This window comes from Xenia sp. Carnegie-2017, unplaced genomic scaffold, assembly GCF_021976095.1.
Source record: "Xenia sp. Carnegie-2017 unplaced genomic scaffold, XeniaSp_v1 HiC_scaffold_24, whole genome shotgun sequence".
Taxonomy (NCBI): Eukaryota; Metazoa; Cnidaria; class Anthozoa; order Malacalcyonacea; family Xeniidae; genus Xenia; species Xenia sp. Carnegie-2017.
The window spans coordinates 1010031-1029600 of NW_025813487.1; the positions used below are offsets into that span (position 1 = coordinate 1010031).

General features: G+C 34.6%; 1 protein-coding gene and 2 pseudogenes across 1 annotated transcript in view; all 3 read right to left on the reverse strand.

The window, feature by feature from the left end:
* Positions 1-7194, reverse strand: part of LOC124450960 (brefeldin A-inhibited guanine nucleotide-exchange protein 1-like) — a 93031-nt gene extending 85837 nt beyond the window's left edge. Inside the window, exons 1-4 of the mRNA XM_047001618.1 lie at positions 6868-7194; positions 6373-6424; positions 5966-6124; positions 5263-5431 (exon numbers count right to left, since the gene is read on the reverse strand). Coding sequence (XP_046857574.1) covers positions 5295-5431; positions 5966-6124; positions 6373-6424; positions 6868-7098 — 579 coding nt within the window. The 5' untranslated portion in view covers positions 7099-7194 and the 3' untranslated portion in view covers positions 5263-5294. The remainder of the gene's footprint in view (positions 1-5262; positions 5432-5965; positions 6125-6372; positions 6425-6867) is intronic.
* LOC124451166 overlaps positions 1-19458 on the reverse strand; it is a 194047-nt pseudogene extending 174589 nt beyond the window's left edge.
* LOC124451174 lies at positions 8590-15548 on the reverse strand (annotated as a pseudogene).
* Positions 19459-19570: the final 112 nt, after the last annotated feature.

Below are 19570 nucleotides of genomic sequence, written 5' to 3' on the forward strand. Positions count from 1 at the left end.
GTTTGTTGTATACAACTATTAACATTTTGCTAGACACACAGAGATTAGTCAAAAGTGGCGTCAGGAAGAAGGGAGGTGATGCATGATTGGACACGTGCCCCTCCCTACATAAATGTTCACAGATTCCCATTTTTTCCCTAGACAAGTATGCTATTTCACCTCTCCCATACCTTTGAACAGGTTTTGCTTTCCTTTACCATGCAGCTTATTGCCAATAGTTAGAAAGTTGGTATATAAATTTAGATATGATTTCTCATGCATGTTTAGTCATACTTTATCGAGATGCTGCTTTAGCTAATTTGTTATGTCGGTAATGTAATTCTAATATATCGTTTAATTTTTCTAAAATTACTTCCGTTTTAAAAGTAAGACGACAGTGAAGACAAAATTATGCTTGCTTTAGTTCTTTACATTTCACATACTCAACAAACGGATGAAAGATTTAATATAAACAACGCGACCACATACATATCAGATTAAAAATGGTGATGAGAGTTGATACCTTATTGTAACATCAATCTTTTATCCTTATGAGTTTTGTTACATAAACACATTTGAATAACGAACGAAGATGAAGAGTGAGTCAGGATCTCTTTCAACAAACAGTATTAAAACACATTAATGACGTCTATGTAGAACATTCCAGTTGTATAATTATACATCACTGACTAAAAACAATTGTTATTGAAATAAATATACATAAATAAGAACCTCATGCAGAGTACATAACAACATTGAGATTAGTCAAATTTGGAATGACTGCTGCTAAATCTTATAAAGTTTCACAAATTATAACTCAGGAATAGAGAATCACTTATCGAAGACAGGATTTGAATGCCAATGATTAAGACACAATTTTCGACACTGTGAATGGATTTTTCCCTTTTTACTAATCAAAAATCCATACATGTATATTCTTGAATAAATCAGTTCTTATTATAAAAAACCTTTGTTATTAAATAAACCATTGCAAATTATGAAAACAGGGTAAACATCAACTGCACGCAATTATAATTACTTATGATCAATAAAGACACTGTAGATACAACAGTAAAGGATGCAATAAAAGTAAACCTTAAGACTGCTAGATAAACAAAATCAAATTATAATTTTAAAAGCTCACTGTGCTGCATGAATCAACAATTTACAAAAATAGATTCGGTTGCGTCTTTCTCTGTGTAAATACATTCTTCCTGTGTTTAACATTTGCTTATTTTTCAAATTTTCTTACTTTTAAAAGAAATGGTTTGTTGTATACAACTATTAACATTTTGCTAGACACACAGAAATTAGTCAAAAGTTGCGTCAGGAAGAAGGGAGGTGATGCATGATTGGACACGTGCCCATCCCTACCTAAATTTTCACAGATTCCCATTTTTTCATAGACAAGTATGCTATTTCACCTCTCCCATACCTTTGAACACGTTTTGCTTTCCTTTACCATGCAGCTTATTGCCAATAATTAGAAAGTTGGTATATAAATTTAGATATGATTTCTCATGCATGTCTAGTCACACTTTATCGAGATGCTCCTCTAGCTAATTTGTTATGTCGGTAATGTAGTTCTAAAATATCGCTTAATTTTTCTAAAATTACTTCCGTTTTAGAAGTAAGACGACCGTGTAAACGAAATTATGCTTGCTTTAGTTCTTTACATGTCACATACTCAACAAACGGATGAAAGATTTAATATAAATAACGCGACCACATACATATCAGATTAAAAATGGTGATGAGAGTTGATACCTTACTGTAACATCAATCTTTTATCCTTATGAGTTTTGTTACATAATCACATTTGAATAACGAACGAAGATGAAGAGTGAGTCAGGATCTCTTTCAACAAACAGTATTAAAACACATTAATGACGTCTATGTAGAACATTCCAGTTGTATGACTAATTATACATCACTGACTAAAAACAATTGTTATTGAAATAAATATACATAAATAAGAACCTCATGCAGAGTACATAACAACATTGAGATTAGTCAAATTTGGAATGACTGCTGCTAAATCTTATAAAGTTTCACAAATTATAACTCAGGAATAGAGAATCACTTATCGAAGACAGGATTTGAATGCCAATGATTAAGACACAATTTTCGACACTGTGAATGGATTTTTCCCTTTTACTAATCAAAAATCCATACATGTATATTCTTGAATAAATCAGTTCTTATTATAAAAAACCTTTGTTATTAAATAAACCATTGCAAATTATGAACACATGGCAAACATCAGCTGCACACAATTATAATTATTTATGATCAATAAAGACACTGTAGATACAACAGTAAAGGATGCAATAAAAGTAAACCTTAAGACTGCTAGATAAACAAAATCAAATTATAATTTTAAAAGCTCACTGTGCTGCATGAATCAACAATTTACAAAAATAGATTCGGTTGCGTCTTTCTCTGTGTAAATACATTCTTCCTGTGTTTAACATTTGCTTATTTTTCAAATTTTCTTACTTTTAAAAGAAATGGTTTGTTGTATACAAATATTAACATTTTGCTAGACACACAGAAATTAGTCAAAAGTTGCGTCAGGAAGAAGGGAGGTGATGCATGATTGGACACGTGCCCATCCCTACCTAAATTTTCACAGATTCCCATTTTTTCATAGACAAGTATGCTATTTCACCTCTCCCATACCTTTGAACACGTTTTGCTTTCCTTTACCATGCAGCTTATTGCCAATAATTGGAAAGTTGGTATATAAATTTAGATATGATTTCTCATGCATGTCTAGTCATACTTTATCGAGATGCTCCTCTAGCTAATTTGTTATGTCGGTAATGTAGTTCTAAAATATCTGTCACATACTCAACAAACGGATGAAAGATTTAATAAAAAAACGCGACCACATACATATCAGATTAAAAATGATGATAAGAGTTGATACCTTATTGTAACATCAACCTTTTATCCTTATGAGTTTTGTTACATACACACATTTGAATAACGAACGAAGATGAAGAGTGAGTCAGGATCTCTTTCAACAAACAGTATTAAAACACATTAATGAAGTCTATGTAGAACATTGTAGTTATATGACTAAATATACATCACTGACTAAAAATAATTGTTATTGAAATAAATATACATAAATAAGAACCTCATGCAGAGTACATAATAACATTGAGATTAGTCAAATTCTGAAGGACTACTGCTAAATCTTATAAAATTTCACAAGTTTTAACTCAGGAATAGAGAATCACTTATCTAAGACAGGATTTGAATGTCAATGATTAAGACACAATTTTCGAAACTGTGAATGGATTTTTCCCTTTTACTAATCATAAATCCATACATGTATATTCTTGAATAAATCAGTTCTTATTATAAAAAACCTTTGTTATTAAATAAACCATTGCAAATTATGAACACATAGCAAACATCAACTGCACGCAATTATAATTACTTATGATCAATAAAGACACTGTAGATACAACAGTAAAGGATGCAATAAAAGTAAACCTTAAGACTGCTAGATAAACAATATCAAATTATAATTTTAAAAGGTCACTGTGTTGCATGAATCAACAATTTACAAAAGTAGATTCGGTTGCGTCTTTCTTTGTGTAAATACATTCTTCCTGTGTTTAACATTTGCTTATTTTTCAAATTTTCTTACTTTTAAAAGAAATGGTTTGTTGTATACAACTATCAACATTTTGCTAGACACACAGAGATTAGTCAAAAGTGGCGTCAGGAAGAAGGGAGGTGATGCATGATTGGACACGTGCCCCTCCCTACATAAATGTTCACAGATTCCCATTTATTCCCCAGACAAGTATGCTATTTCACCTCTCCCATTACAATGCACAGTCACAATTTTAAAAAACTACTATCCAATGGATAACGCTATCCACGCTTCGTGCAACAGGCTACAGTATAAATTTTAAAAAAATTTTGAAGAGAATAAAAACCAAAAATTGTCCAAATGGAAATCGCCAAACTGTTTTTCCGAAATTCCAGGGTCAAAGATCATGAGATGTGTTGATGTAATAGGTACTAAGCACCGATCGGCATAACAGACCTTCAATTTCTTATTGTCGTATTGTAAAGAATCTACGAAAATTTGACAAAACTTTTAGATTCAATGATTAACTTCATTAAACTCCTTGAAAAATATGGGTATGTACCGCATACGGTTTTGATACATGGTTGGAGACTCTTTTCTGTGATGATTTTTGTAGAATAGTTTGATAAAGGCTTTGAAAATTAAATTAGTGTCCTGTTTTTATAAAAGATCAAATTGTCTTCCGAGCATATTTTTTCTTATATTTATATAACAAATAGCTCTTTCCCTTGAATGAGACATCGTTTCTGCAAGTTCAATATAGTACGAGAATATTTTTTGTGAACTTTATGTTATATCTGGTGTAGGTGACGTAATATAAAAAATAGTAAAAAATTAGACAAAAAATGTAAAAAAAATAGGGATACATATTTCATTACCCTCTATAAATTCCTCAAGGATATATCATTTCCCTCATTAAATATTATAACAGTTTGAGATTACTTTTATAAACATTTTAAAATTTGTATTTGAACGTCTACATCAGTATTTATACCAGTAAAGCAACTACAACTAGTCTCGATAATTCTGTCAATTAAACGCCTCTCTGGTTCAATGGAGTCAGGTGTATCACCAACAATATGACCATAAGCAATGAGTTTCTAAGAACAAAGAATATGAAATATAGAACTTTATATAAGATGAATACATGACCTACATAGACATATGGAGGGATAAATGTTTTTGGTTAAAAGACACATGGGAACTTGGAGGATTGGATATGACTAATTACTGTAGATAGATAAGGATAGCAATAATGACAAATTTTTTGAAGCAGGATCCTCTAGCTTATTCTGGGAGGAATTTAGGAGGAAACTAACAAAAACTGTTCTGTAGCAACTTTATTTTGTGCTATCCAATTGTTATGGCTTAGAGACAACGCAATGACAATGTTTCCGAGATTAAATCTATTTCTTACAACTAAAGACTCCAAGTGTCCTGACACATCAAACAAAAACAACTTATTTGTATACAGTCAAGTGCAATGGTAATAATCCTGGCACATTTTGTTTGACAAACTTTTTCATTGATTAAATTTATTCCTAACAACTAAAGATGCCAAATGTCTTTTCTGTATATTACATATTCTGTGCCTCAGCTAAGAACTTTGTTATGCCACCAAGGGGAACTCTGGTATAACATTACAACAAAGCAATTTATATCAGTATTACCTACAATGACCGTAATTACAACTGACCTGTAATTAAGCCATAGTATCTTCATCTTCTCGCTTGCTGGTGCTTGGGAAAAAGAAGACATTGTCGATCATTTGGATAAGTTCCAATTGAACGACACACTTAATGATCAATGAATTGAACAGCATCCTCTCCGTCTGCACAACTAAAATAATGAGATGATTTTACGACGCTAAAGTACATACATGAAAAAATTTAAAAATGTCACTCGGGTGTTGGTTGAACATTTCCGTATTCACGGTTAGACGATTTTTTCATTTGTCGGTAAAAATCGAACATTTGAATATGCCGGACAAAGGGCTAATTTATCTTATATGAGGTCTTCTAAAATAAAATAAAATAAAATAAGCAACAAATGCCAAAAAATAAAACAAAAATGAGTTTCTTAAGTTAGTGCTATTTTACATGAGAAATAATTGTTAACAGGAGAAGTAGTAATAATTACTAATTAGTAACATTATTAGTTCTATTAGTAACAATTAACAACATTATTGTTTCAAAAATTGCAAAAAATGTAAATTTTTAGAACACAAGCAGTTTCAGGAAATGTTACATGACGTCGCTGTTTATACGTTTTGCTACGCCTTTCCAATAAACCAAAGTAAATTAAACACGTAAATGGCAGAAGGCTGTGACAAAACAAATTATTAATCTCAATTGATTTCTAACACATAGTTACCTGGTTCGTGTTCTTTGACAGGTACAAATCGTAAACTAGGCGTACTATGTAAACTAATGCTGTCTTGTTCTTTGGTTTCTTCAACTGTTTCTTGAGGCATTTCCTTCTCCGTTTCCTTCAAACCTTTTGATGATTGCTGACCATCTTGTTCGTCCTCGTCTAAAAAATAATACGGAAAATTTTTCACTATTTACTCAAAAGAATGCAAGCTGTTGGTCCAAACGAGTTAAAGATTCACACGAGCTATATTGCAAAATGCGAACTTTTGCTTCATAAGAGCTTTTGGTTCAAATGAGCTTTTTTAATATGCGAGCTTTAGCTTACCATGAAATATTTCCAATCTTATAATTATGGAGACAATTGAAGCAAAAATTTCCTTTAAAGGAATTCACAAACTTCTTATTTACCTTCCTGATATTTGGGCACGATATCATCCTCCAGGTCGACAGGTGACATTATCTAGAATATACGTCAATTTTAAGTGTAATAAATACATAAAACAAACAGAATAGTTATGAAAGCTTGTCTACAATTTTAGAGTGTCGGGCTTTAGAACTTCATAAAAAATACTAAGGGGCGGATTACATGATCCGGGTAGCCGGGATTCAACCAAGCGTTAAATGATTTTGTCAAATGGAAACGATTTAATACTTATCATCAGATAAATCTTCTCAAGCAATTTCACAATATTCTGATTTAATAACTACGCAAAACATTTAAAATTAAAACAACCAATTTGCCATAATTCGAGAATTACAACCGGAATGACGTGTGGCGCTTCGCAAAGAGTTGTAATTTTTAACCTTGAAGTTTTGGCTATTTTCAATCCCTTGAAACCATCTGGCTAGCTCGCTGTCCGGGCTAACTCCCCTCCACATAATCAGGCCTAAAGTGTAACTTACCTTGAGTGGTGATGACGCAGGAGTGACATCAGGTGTGGGTAGACTCATTACTTGTTGGTCAGCGGGTCTCCATTTCAATAGTTCGTGAGGTACGGTTGATTCAAATATAGTTTTTACACATTGAAATGTCTTTTCCCAGACGTCTTCGGAGAACGTGTTGCCATTGGATATGACGAGATTTTCCAAACAATTGGTAACTGACCTCACTAACTGCTCGTTATCTAAAGACATGTATTGAATGAACGAGCAAAGCAGGACATGGTGTTACAAAGCATTTACAGTCGAACCTGTAAGAAACTCTGATACTTCTTGTATACTAATATACCTCAAACCAAAACAATCACAAACTCTCACACTTCAAAACAATCACAAACTCTCACACTTCAAACCAATCACAAACTCTCATACTTCAAACCAATCACACACTCTCATACTTCAAACCAATCACACACTCTCATACTTTAAACCAATCACAAATTCTGACACAACGAACCAATCACCAAGGCATAGGTTAAGCACAAACGCGTTGCGTAATCTCAAGCTTACCTTGTTTGACACACCACTCTGGTTGGCCATACATATCATCAAGAAGAATTTCAGCAAGAATATCAAAATACTGAGTAAAAACATCGATGATAGCATATAGAGCGTGATTACAAGTTGTTGTCATCTATTCTGATTTCTATAAAGAAACATCACAAATTTCAAAACATCCTCAGCTGATGTCTCATTTTATAACGAGGAAATACAACACCTTATACACGGACTTTGTTCTATGTAAAGGAAACGACCTTCCCGCTGTTTAACATTATTCCCTCCTGATTTAAAGGCAAAAGCATTCTTTACAGGTGGGTAACTTTCACAAACGAGTGTTTCAAACCTTCCATACTGGTACAAATCGTTTACACAAAATGAAATCGGTGTGTGAATAGGGAATGCAAGAGGATAAGAATGGATAGAGAAGGAAGTGAATACGAGTAGATATACAGAATGAAGTGACTCTAGAATGAAAGTGGATAGAAGTGAATAAGAAATAGAGGAGGATATGAGGGGATCATTGAACTAAAATACATGGAACGCTACATGAAGCGAATAATTGAAGCCATAACTTACACCCAGACACGCGTGTGTAGTGTTTCGAGATTCTCTCGCGGAGTGAAAATTGATTGAACTACACCCGCGTGTCTGGGTGTAAAATTTGGCTTCAAAAAATTACTACGGTTTTCTATTACAGGTAGCGTTCCATGTATTTTAGTTCAATGAAGTGGATACACAATTGAAATGAATGAGTGAATGAGGAATGAATGTGGATAGACGTGAACACATGAAATAAATATTATTCCATGTGGAACTGGATAGTCGTGTATGTAAGTTGACTTTTTGCGATATAATGTGTGTTTATGGCAATCATAGACAATAAGACCAAAATAACGACATATTATAAACTACGCGTTTTGAACCGTGGTCGATTACGGGAGAATAATGGACCGGCAAAATGTTTCTGAGCCATCAAACGCGCCATTTAGCCGGAAGTGACGCTTGCTATATAATAAGAGCACAATAATTACAGTTTTCTAACCTCCTGCCAATCTATCTGTCTGTCTGGTAGTTTCATGTTGTCGAAAATTCGAAACACGACTTTAAACACATCACGCCACCAATGTTGGAGAAACGTGTTCCCGTATGTTTTCATAATTTCAAACATCACGGTTAGGCCTCTAGTTGATGGATGGAAAATAGCTCACATTCAAATTATACAATACATACTAATCTATACAGTACATACAACTCAATATTTCCACCATACCTTGTTCTGACTTCTAGTTTACATCGGTTGATGATACACGAAAGCTCAAAGAGGACTGGAAACCAGCCTTTCACCCAGATTCTGTCCTGCTCTGATATCCCAGCATTCTCTACTCCGTAGTCTTTAAACATCTGTTTATAAAAGAAAAGAAAACAGACACCATTGGAAAATGCTACACGAAAAAGCGATTGAAATAGATGATTTGTATTTGATTTGATCCAAAGTGGTTAGCTTTGATGCGATTTTGCAAAATTTTAAATCATTTCAAAGGTTAAAAGAAAGTAGATTTGCAATCGTCGTACCACAGGATTTTCGGAAACAAATTTGGCGCATTTTCGTATCAGTCTTATTGCTTCCATACTCTTGTCCGGGAAACTTGCGTTGCATGCGAATTCCGAGAGACACTTGACGGCATCTTGGAAAGAGTCGATGGTCGCGGAGAAATATTTCTCAAAAATCGTGGCTAAAAGAGAAAATGGGGAATGTGATATTTATACACTGATAATCTTGTGGGATAAATGAATCTGTCAAAGCTTTGATTTACAAGTGCTGTTGAAACAGTAGAAAAACAGGGCTAGAAAAGTTTAAAAAATTCTGCCTTTTAACTAGTAATTTGCATCAACTAAAAAATGTTTCATACATTTATTTCATTTCTCCATTAACTCTCGTTTAATTTTCATTCATGCATCATGAGGCGAAAATCCATCGACTTTATGGTAAATAAAAGTTTACCTCGAAAACTTATATAAATATGGCTGAATTACCATGGAAAAGAACGAACACATAAAATTCTTGTTGAAAAATAAACGAAGCTCTCTGTCACATCCGAGAAACACATTTACTTAAACGATATTCAAATTCAATTTGAATTTAATTTAATAATATTTTACAGATGTCTAAATAGTCCAAGATTGGAAACGGATTCACCATCATTTCTTCAAACATATTCAACCATTTTTATTTTAAAATTTGCTTCGATACAAGAACCTTACCCAAGAGCACAACAGACAGGTCGGCGGTAAGATTAGAAGAAAAAGCTCCTTCCTTAAACTACAAACCTGTTGTTTGAAAAGCCAGTTCCACGATTCCTTCATCATGATCGGACGCAGCCAAATGAAAAACGGAGAAAACATTTTTCCAACCAGATTTGATGTTCGCGGCTTGCGAATGCACCATTTGTGTGACACATCGTACGACCATATCACGAATTGTGGAAGAACTAAAATGTGAAAAGTCCAGTTGTTGATTCAAGCAAATCGTAGACTGAAAATTGCAGTCCTTGTTGCCAAGTTCATAAACAGAAAGAACTTTAATCAAATCCTTCGAATTATAACAGACAAAACAGAGCGATTGATTGAAAGACGTCGTTTGTAACATTCTTCGTTAAATTTTAACTTCGAAAAGAATCTGCAAAGTCTTCCACACATTTTGTTTTATTGAGAGAAAGATTTTCAAGCTGCATGAAACTTTACATTTTCTGAGAGAATTGACTCCTGCATAAACTTACCTGTTTTTCTTCACTATGCATTCAAAGGGTCGGAGAAAATCCTTTGAAATCAGAAATTTGGCAATTCCCTCTTTTCCAAGAATTTCATGGATAACTTTCGCAAAGGTTCGACACAGAAGAACGCAACTTCTTCATTAGGATTACAACCACACTAAAATGGCACATAAATTATCTAAGATGGAGAAGTACCATAGTTGGTAGAACATTGAAGATGAAGGAGTTGATTATCTGGTTTTTATACTTGAGATATGAAAGAGACTAGAACTGTGTTTCAAAATATCATCATAGTTCACAATTGATCTGATAGTTTAGTTCATAGAACATTGAAGACAATGATTATCTTGTTACTATACCTGAGTACATAATAACAACGTGATGTTATTAACCATAATATCAAGATACAATCTTAGTCGTCAATAATCGCTAACCTTGTTAAAATGACCTCCCAACACAGCCCATATTCGTGAAAATTGCAGCCGAATACGACCCATACTGTAATAAGCAATCTTTACGATCTTCTGCAGACTAAACATACGTATCATTGTAGGATTGGAAAGCTCAACTTCCGAGACTTGACGTAAACCTTCCACGAAATCGACTTAGGAGAAAAACGAAAACATTTTGAGATTTGGATACAGGAGATAACGATACTTGGGATTTGAGAACTGGGGATTTGCATACTGGGGATTTGGGATACTTGGGATTTGGATACTTGGGATTTGGTATTTAGGAGCAGGGAATTTGGGTACTAGAAATTTGGGCACTTGGGATTTCGGGTATTGGAGATTTGGGTACTTGGGATAAAGAATGGTCAGTGAATTATGGTCAAGTTTGATATATAAAAATCTTATGTAAGATGCAGTTTAATGTATACATGCAAACCTACCGATAGCATCACCATCCAGTTTCACTGATCCCGTGAAAACTCTAAACGTAATAAAACACAATGAAGAAGTTGAGATGAAGATATTCTGCTGAGAGAACATAACGTATGGACAGTGCACGAGTTCTTCAAAATTTTATTTTTATGTTTATGTTCAAGGTTCTCTGGTTCACTTGAGCCTGAAGATGACTACCGCTAAGGATGTCAAAACGTTAGTCAACAACAACAATAACAGTCCTTCTCAGGACTCTGCTAACATGGACAATGAACATGTCTACATAGCGAATCATCCATCGACATTTCTTGCTGTTACAAGCCCCACTCTAGCTTAAAGACAACTTAAAGATTCCTGGGACGGGGGGGGCAGAGGTGAAGCCAGGACGCTGAATGGAAGGGGTGAATATTCATGTATTTATTTTTCATTGAATGATTTGGTTTAAAAGCTATTTTAATTTGAAAAGAAATTAGTTGGTCACAGCGGAATATATGACCATATATATGAATATTCACCCCTCCAACTACATTAACGTTCTAGCTTCGCCCCTGGGGTGGGAGATAGGTCACAAAACACAATCCACATAGCTATCATTAAAGTAAACGTTACCTGTCAACTGCAACGACATTACTTTGTGCAGCGGTCTCCCCAATGGCTTACTGTGAGCCAGCCGCTTTTTTCGAGTCAGCGGCAACAGGCATCCAACCTTCATAGAAATACAAGTAAAGAAAAGCACCCAACGTTAGTATTTGACATTTTTCTATGAGCGTCACAACAATGTTAGAAGCAACCTGAGGTTATATCATAAGATGTCTTGTTGTTTGCGATGAATGCTGTGGGTGAATTAGTATTACCGCTGGACGCCGTGTGAAGGTATCGCGTTTTCACACCAGTACCGATAAGTTGAGCCAATTCAAGTTGGAAAATGCATTTCAGTATCTAGAATGAAAACAATGACTTTAGGGAAAGTCAAAAAGATGCGCCGAGCGGAACAAGCATTTGAGCAACGAAAACGAATGTCCAACAAGACGAACATAAACGTCTTTCTTGAGAAAAATATTCCTGGTTCATTTTCTTATAAATAATCATTACTGATGTAAATTTGTGATACGATTCTCTGATGAAGGGTATGAAATACGGTCAACAAAGCACTTGGAAAAATGAAAGTTAAAGCCTGTAGCAATATCGTGAAGTTACCACTACAGACAAGACCTAGACTTTTTCCTTTGATGAAAAAAACAATCAATCATATTTTCAGTCGTAGACACAAACCATAATATATAGCAAGATGATTCTCTCTACCTCGAGCCAAGATTTCCCGATGTAATTACCATCCGTTTGAGCGATGGTAAGAAGTGTCTTGATCGTCTCGATGTTCTTCGTTTTCATTTCATGAATATGCGTGCCACTGGTCGCAGTAAGTAAAGTGAACCTGGATAGCGCTTGTACGAAAGCATCTCTTTCCAACTACAATGTGAAAAGAGTTATTAGGAGTATCGAAAAATGAACTTAATGGTAAAGAATCTCTATTCATATTCTCTAACATCATTATAACTAACTCATAGTTTCTAGAGGGGTTGGAACCCACCCCTACATAGACATACCCACCCCAAATTGGTAACCCACCCCAACATTTGGGTCCGAAATTTCCTTACCCACCCCTACATACGAGCCGGAAAAAAATTCGTTTTTTTCTACGGGAAAGCTGATTTTAGACTTATTTATGGTCTCTCTATGCATACTATATACAACACTGATAAAGTCTATGTATTCACTAATATTGTCAATCAAGCAAGTTCACCAAACTCGCCAATGGATGATGCAATCAATGGCTGATGCAATAACATGGTGTCAAATTAAGGAGATATTTTTGGTCCCCTATAGGGTAATATGAAGATAGATGATGCAATAACATGGGGGCAAAAATTGAGTGATGTTGAACTTTGAAGTTATTAAGTTTTTTTATCATAGATGCATTTCATCTATTTTTTAATTTTTCTAATAGGGAAAATCTCGGAACCCACCTACATAGACATACCCACCCTTAGTTTATAACCCACCCCTAGAAATTCAAAATTTTTTCGACCCACCCCTAGAAGGCATTTTTGAAAATTCCAAGACTCCCCCTAAATTTAGGTGGGGGTAGAAACTATGTAACTGTAATCATTGAAAAACTTTTAAGAAAAGATTATTTCACATTCACATGCATCCTGATGTATCCATATATATACACAAACAGACAATTAATTCAAAGGTAAACAAGCATCTGTTTTTTTTGTATACATATAAATATCATCTAAACCTTGAACATATAACACGCAAAGAACACGACGTGTATGTAACTACGTAAATATATTCATAAATTTCAACAATTTAACATTCAACATATTTTTGAATATATATTTATGTCCGGGAATGGGTCACCAGGGGATGAAAAGGTATGCAGAGACATTAATGTCGTTATTTCATACCCAAATATATAAAAATGAACAGAATGTTGTGTGTTTATCAACTTACAGGCATAGTGAATATGCAAGATATTCGTATTGCACAGCGGATTCTATCAAGACAAAATGAAGCAACAGAAGGATTGTCGTTGTCTTGTAGATTGACGCTGAACGCGGCAAGAAACGGACTCCATGCAACCTTAAACACACAAAACAAAATGGTCAACAATGGGGACTGAGGCCGGTTGTAAGAAGCAGATTTAGCTTAAGTAGTGGATTATCTCAATAGAAAATCCAGTCAAATCATTCATTGGTCAGCTAAAATATTAGATTATCAAACAGATTTACTCTTCGTCATCGCAAACATTCATTACATAAAATCTAAGTCTTTTCTTTAACAAGATTAAGATGAATGTCATCATATTTTGAAATCTACGTCCCCCGTACTTGGCACTGTCCGTATAAGTTGACATCACAATTAACGCTTCGTTAATCAATCCTTACACATCCTCCAGACTCCACCCCCCGTACCTTGAGCATTGTCTTCACGTGACCAATCTGTGTCGCAGAGACAAAATCCGTCTGAATATAACTCACGTCTTCCATTTGTGTTTTCGCGTTTTCCGCCATTTGCTCCATTTTCATAGAATACAACATACGACGATGTTTCTCACTTTGTAAATCTGTAAAGTGGAAGCACAATAAAAAATCTCTTTACTTTCATGAAAATGCAATGGAGCTCTCTTAAGACCAACAACGAACATCACAATATCAATTTTAAGGCCCATTCCTACACCCATCTCAAGACCAACACCTCCATCTCAAGGTCTTCACCTTCATTACAGGACTAGGACTCTACACTTCGCAGCCAAGACCTTTACCTAGCATCTGTACAATTTTTTCAGTTAAGCCTTGATTCTCGTATTAATGTTCCAATACATACATGTAGCATCGTATCTACTGTTCACTTTTGGTGTATGTTTCATCTTGATTTCATTCTGTGCAATATCATCATAAATTGCTTCAAGATATTCAGATGGAAGATCTTTAATGTCATTTATACCACGATTCATTTGAATGTACTGCTCTTTCGTTATCTTTCGTTTAACCTGAAAGAAAATTTCACGTGATTACGATGTCGCATCTAAAGGCTAAATTTTCACGTGATTCCAATGAAGGCTCCATATCAACGCCACGAAAATCTCGCGTGACCACAATAGAGTCACGTGATCTTGGAAATAAAGTCACTTTTATAAAAAACCATTGCAAATGAAGTAAGTCTGTGTAACCTGTGAACTATGTAGATCAGTAGTCAACATGATGATAGAATAAGCCAGAACGTAGGCAGCGTCTGTCTTAGTAAACACATCGTCACTAAAATATAAATGATAAATATAAAATAAAAGTTTATCATAGACAGTCTAACCTAGCTATATCTAGACATGTTTGTACATGAGTAAGGTTGTTGAAACGTCAGTCAACATCAACAACAACAGTCCTTCTCAGGACTTTACAAACCTGGACGATCTCCATCTACAAACATGTAACAATACTCCCAGTTCAAACAACTCACTTTACATCTATCTAACAGCAGATTGCAGTCCTCAAAACTCGAATAATAAAAGTTCGATGACAAAATACATAAAAAAAAACAAAAATCGTCAAAAACCTGTCCTAAATTATTGTTGATGTTAAATGAAAAAAAAAATTAACACATGGTTCATAGACAAAAGTCAATTCGTAAGTTTCACGAACCAGCATGCAATGCGAGATGCAAAACAACAGATAACAAGACACAAATCATGTCCTTACTTTGGGTTCGTTTCATAGAACCTACTCGCAAACTTCTCCATGAGTCGATCGATCTTTTGCGCTTCACCGGGAAGCCGGAAGTTATGTAAGAACAATCGCAGAGCTTGCACAAGATTGGTACCAGTGAAATCCAACTCATCTATATAGGCGTACATTATCTCCCGTTCATATCCAAGAAGTATAGGAAGACACGAGGAACAGTTGAGGATATGAGGCACAGTTGAGGACATGACGAATAATAGAGCTCAGTCTTCTATTGTTTGCTTATTGTGAACAGTACCAAATCTTATTGAATTCTGTCAATATTATTCACTGGATAGAGAAATTTTGAACATTTAAAAATTGTTTTGCTTTTTATGAACAAAAATAACCAAGAGATTTGAAGATAATGCTTAGTTTCAAACAGGTTTTGTCCTTTTACATGGAGTTTAATGCAACCTTAAACATATTTTAAACATTCTTGATTTTACGATTAAATTTTCTGATTTACTATTTCATGTATCATGAGCAAACCATCCATGGGCTTCATGGCAAATTAACATAATCAACTTTTCTTGACTCAATTTATGTTGAAATAAATACTTAAGATGAGAATCAAACGTCTTAAAGTGATTTTCACGTGATTGTCACGCGAGGGAGATGTGAAAAAACATACTTACTGTCCTGGATCACGAATCAACTCACCAATCATAGTCTAAAACAATAATACACCACACTGGGTCAAAATCCAAAGCAACATTTAATGTTTCTACAAATTCCTCAAAGATAGCGTGCAAGTGTGAAAAAATGAAAACTTGAGTGAAAGAAGACAACATCATGCGAAATGAAACATAAGGATTGCAAGGGATATAGATGGATTAAAATGATCCTCACCTTGTCTAGTGTATCATAAACAAAACGATTGCAAGGGATATAGATGGACTACAATGATCATCTTCTTGTCTACTGTATCATAAACGTAAGGATTGCAAGGGATATAGATGGACCAAAATGATCATCACCTTTTCTAGTGTATCATCAGTGTGTAAGAACTGAGCAACTTCCGTTGCTGTCTCACCAAGGAGACCTTCAGATTGAAGGAATTTTATACCTTTTGATGGATTCTTGTTAAATCTTAAAGTAAAGCGCGGGCCACACTATCGTCGAAATGCAACGAATTTCGTGACGAGTCGCTCGTCAACGAGAAAATATGACGATATGGACGAATTCGTCGCCGTTCAGCATGCACACCGAAATGGTTAACGAGTGACGAGTAATTGTTGCATATCTACTCTGATTGGACAAAAAAATCACATGACTAATGTTTACTTTCACTGTGCTGTGGCAAAATGGCGGATTGGCAAGAAATATTAATTGGCTGGTGAGAGAGAGGCGATGTTTGTGGGACAAATTTCATCCTGACTATAAAGATACACGCAATATAAAGAAAAATAATTGGAAGGATGTTGCTCGGGAACTGAAAGTTGCGACCAATAGAGCTTGACGAAGCTCTTGCAACAACGTGTCATACAAGCCCTTTTCTTCTCGCCTTTTATTTATGGGATGTACCCAGAACCTTCTTTTGTATGTACGTCGTACGTCGTTTTTCAGAAATTAGAAGCAGTAGAATTTTTCTCTTCAATAATAGAAGTTTCTTTTTGCGCTGATAATCGTCATTGCTTTTACGGAAAATCGTTACAATGTGGCACATGTACTCGTCACGACGGCTCGTTGACGAGCGACTCGTCACGAAATTCGTTGCATTTCGACGATAGTGTGGCCCGCGCTTAAATCGTAAAATTGAATAAAAGTAAAGAAGATAAGCAAAATTGTTGACCAAACTTACAATTGAATTCCCTTTTCTTTCGTCTCCTTCTTCTGTTTAAGACTCTCAAATTCTTCAGCATTATCGATGGCTTTTGTACTATTGAGAGACGACTGACTACCCCCCGTTTTTTGAGATTGTAAATCACCGGGTTCCCCACGTTTTCATTCTCCTCGGTGCTTCCTTTTCGAGAAATTGTTGGTACACCATCAACCAGATCTGTCAGGAAATTTATATGGAAGAGATTAAACAGAAGTATCGAGGAATAACTATGATGGTTTGGAGATCAATAAGGGATCGCGTGGATCATTAAGAGGTAAGCATAGATCATTAACAGACAGCCTAGATCATCAGGAAGATAGTATAGATTATTGAGAGATAGATTAGAACATTGAGGGTAGCATGGGTCAATAATGAGTAACTATAAACATTAAGATATAGCCTTGATCCACCGCGAGACCAGCAAGGGTAAAAAAGATAACTGAGGGATAACTTACATCCTGAGAGGTTAACTACAATTGTCGAACAACTAGTTACGATTAAGAACATTAACGTGTGTATAAGAAAATAATGGAGTACCTTCGATAAATAGGGGATACAAAGTATAGAAAGATGGTATCTTGATGGAGACAAAATCGTCAGTGTAGCCGATATCAAAAGAGGGGTACAATGGATCATAAAGCGATAACTTATCAAAATGTATAACAATGTTAAGTTTATATTCTCTACATGCGAGTTTCTTCAGTTTCATAAAGATGTTAAAACTCACCAAAATTATCGTCCACCTGAGAATCAGGTTTAAAGTAAAGATCCCTGCTCCATTCTACCATACATTTAAGAATAGAAACGAGACATTCCAGACCTTTGATACGAATACTGCGTTCTTGAACCTGGAAAAATCATATAAAAATAAGATGGCAATGATACTATTCATATAAACACGTGATAAAAACATGTATTATAATCAACATTGTCAGTACAAAATATTAGAGACATGTTCTAGTCCGTTTCATGTTGATAGACTATGCTCCAGTTTTTTCATGTTGATAGACTATGCTCCAGTTTTTTCATGTTGATAGACTATGCTCCAGTTTTTTCATGTTGATAGAGTATGTCCCAGTCCATTTCATAACAATAGACTACGTTCCAGTCCTTTTCGAGTGGCATAGATATGAACAAGAGAATGTAGAGAAGTAAACATTATGAAACATATTCATCAACTTACTGGTGTCGCTCCTAATTCAATAGCTTGACGTCCTTGGGCAACTTTAGACAAATCATTGATCAATCTTTGAAAGATATTCGACAAAGCCAATTCACAGTCGTAATTTAAATATATATCAACGACCGTCTGTGCGTCTGCAATAAAGGACACGAATGGAAATTAATGGCTAATATCAATTGATATTAATGGATGACAGGAAGATAAAATAATAAATTTAATTGTTTGGTCGATTGATAATTAGTAAAGGAAAGGTCACAACTGACCTCTTGCACACCCACGAAGAAAACTCAAACGAGAGGATTGTGAAGACTGAATATAGGATGGGATTTGGAAATAAAAGATGCTTAATTTTTGTACAGGGTTAAGCAAATTGAAGAGATATTTGGTAGAACTGGAGACAATGTCAGTGCAAGCTTTACACCGAAAGTTGACAGTTTGCACCAGCTAGAGAGTTCTCACAAAAATCTCAAGGTTTGCATAAGCCAGTACAAACACAAAAAACATCTTTTAGTCCTTTTGTAAATAATAGTAATGCGAAACAGACAACTTCAACAAAAAAGTTTAAAATTTTTCTCTAACATGTATTCATGATTCATTTTCAAATTATCTTTGATTGATATAATTGATGTAGCTCAGATACGCACGTTTGTACAGGCTAATGCAAACACAGTTTAAGTTTTTATTAAGTAAATAGTGATGTCGGATGAATAGCTTTAGAACATTGAGTTTTGATGTCGTTAAACATTCACGGTGTACATTAAAAAAACACAATTGATTTTATTAAACTTTCTGATGATCAGTGAAAGACTCTCAATGAAAACAAAAGGTTTCTAAAGAAATAAATGATCATAAAGTTCCGAAATTTTCATAGCGTGACTAAACTAGAGAACTGACTACGCTACTTAACACAATCGCTTTTATAGAAAATTGATCGATGGTATTTCAAATATTAGTTGTTTATAAAAAAACCTTGGTAGAAGCGTTCAAACTTTGGAGGTACTTGTCTTCTTTGGCATAAGAAAAAACTTCAAGCAAAGTAGAAATGATTAAATATGGTTTATTACATTGAAACAAGAAGGAAAAGTTTCTCCCTCAAATAAAAATGCAAATAACAATTAGAAACAGAAAACATTGAGTTGGCGTACTTCATGTAAGAAAAGATATAATATCTTTTAACAAAGGCTCCTTTGATGAGGTTAGGCTTCTCTGCACTAGGTTAAATT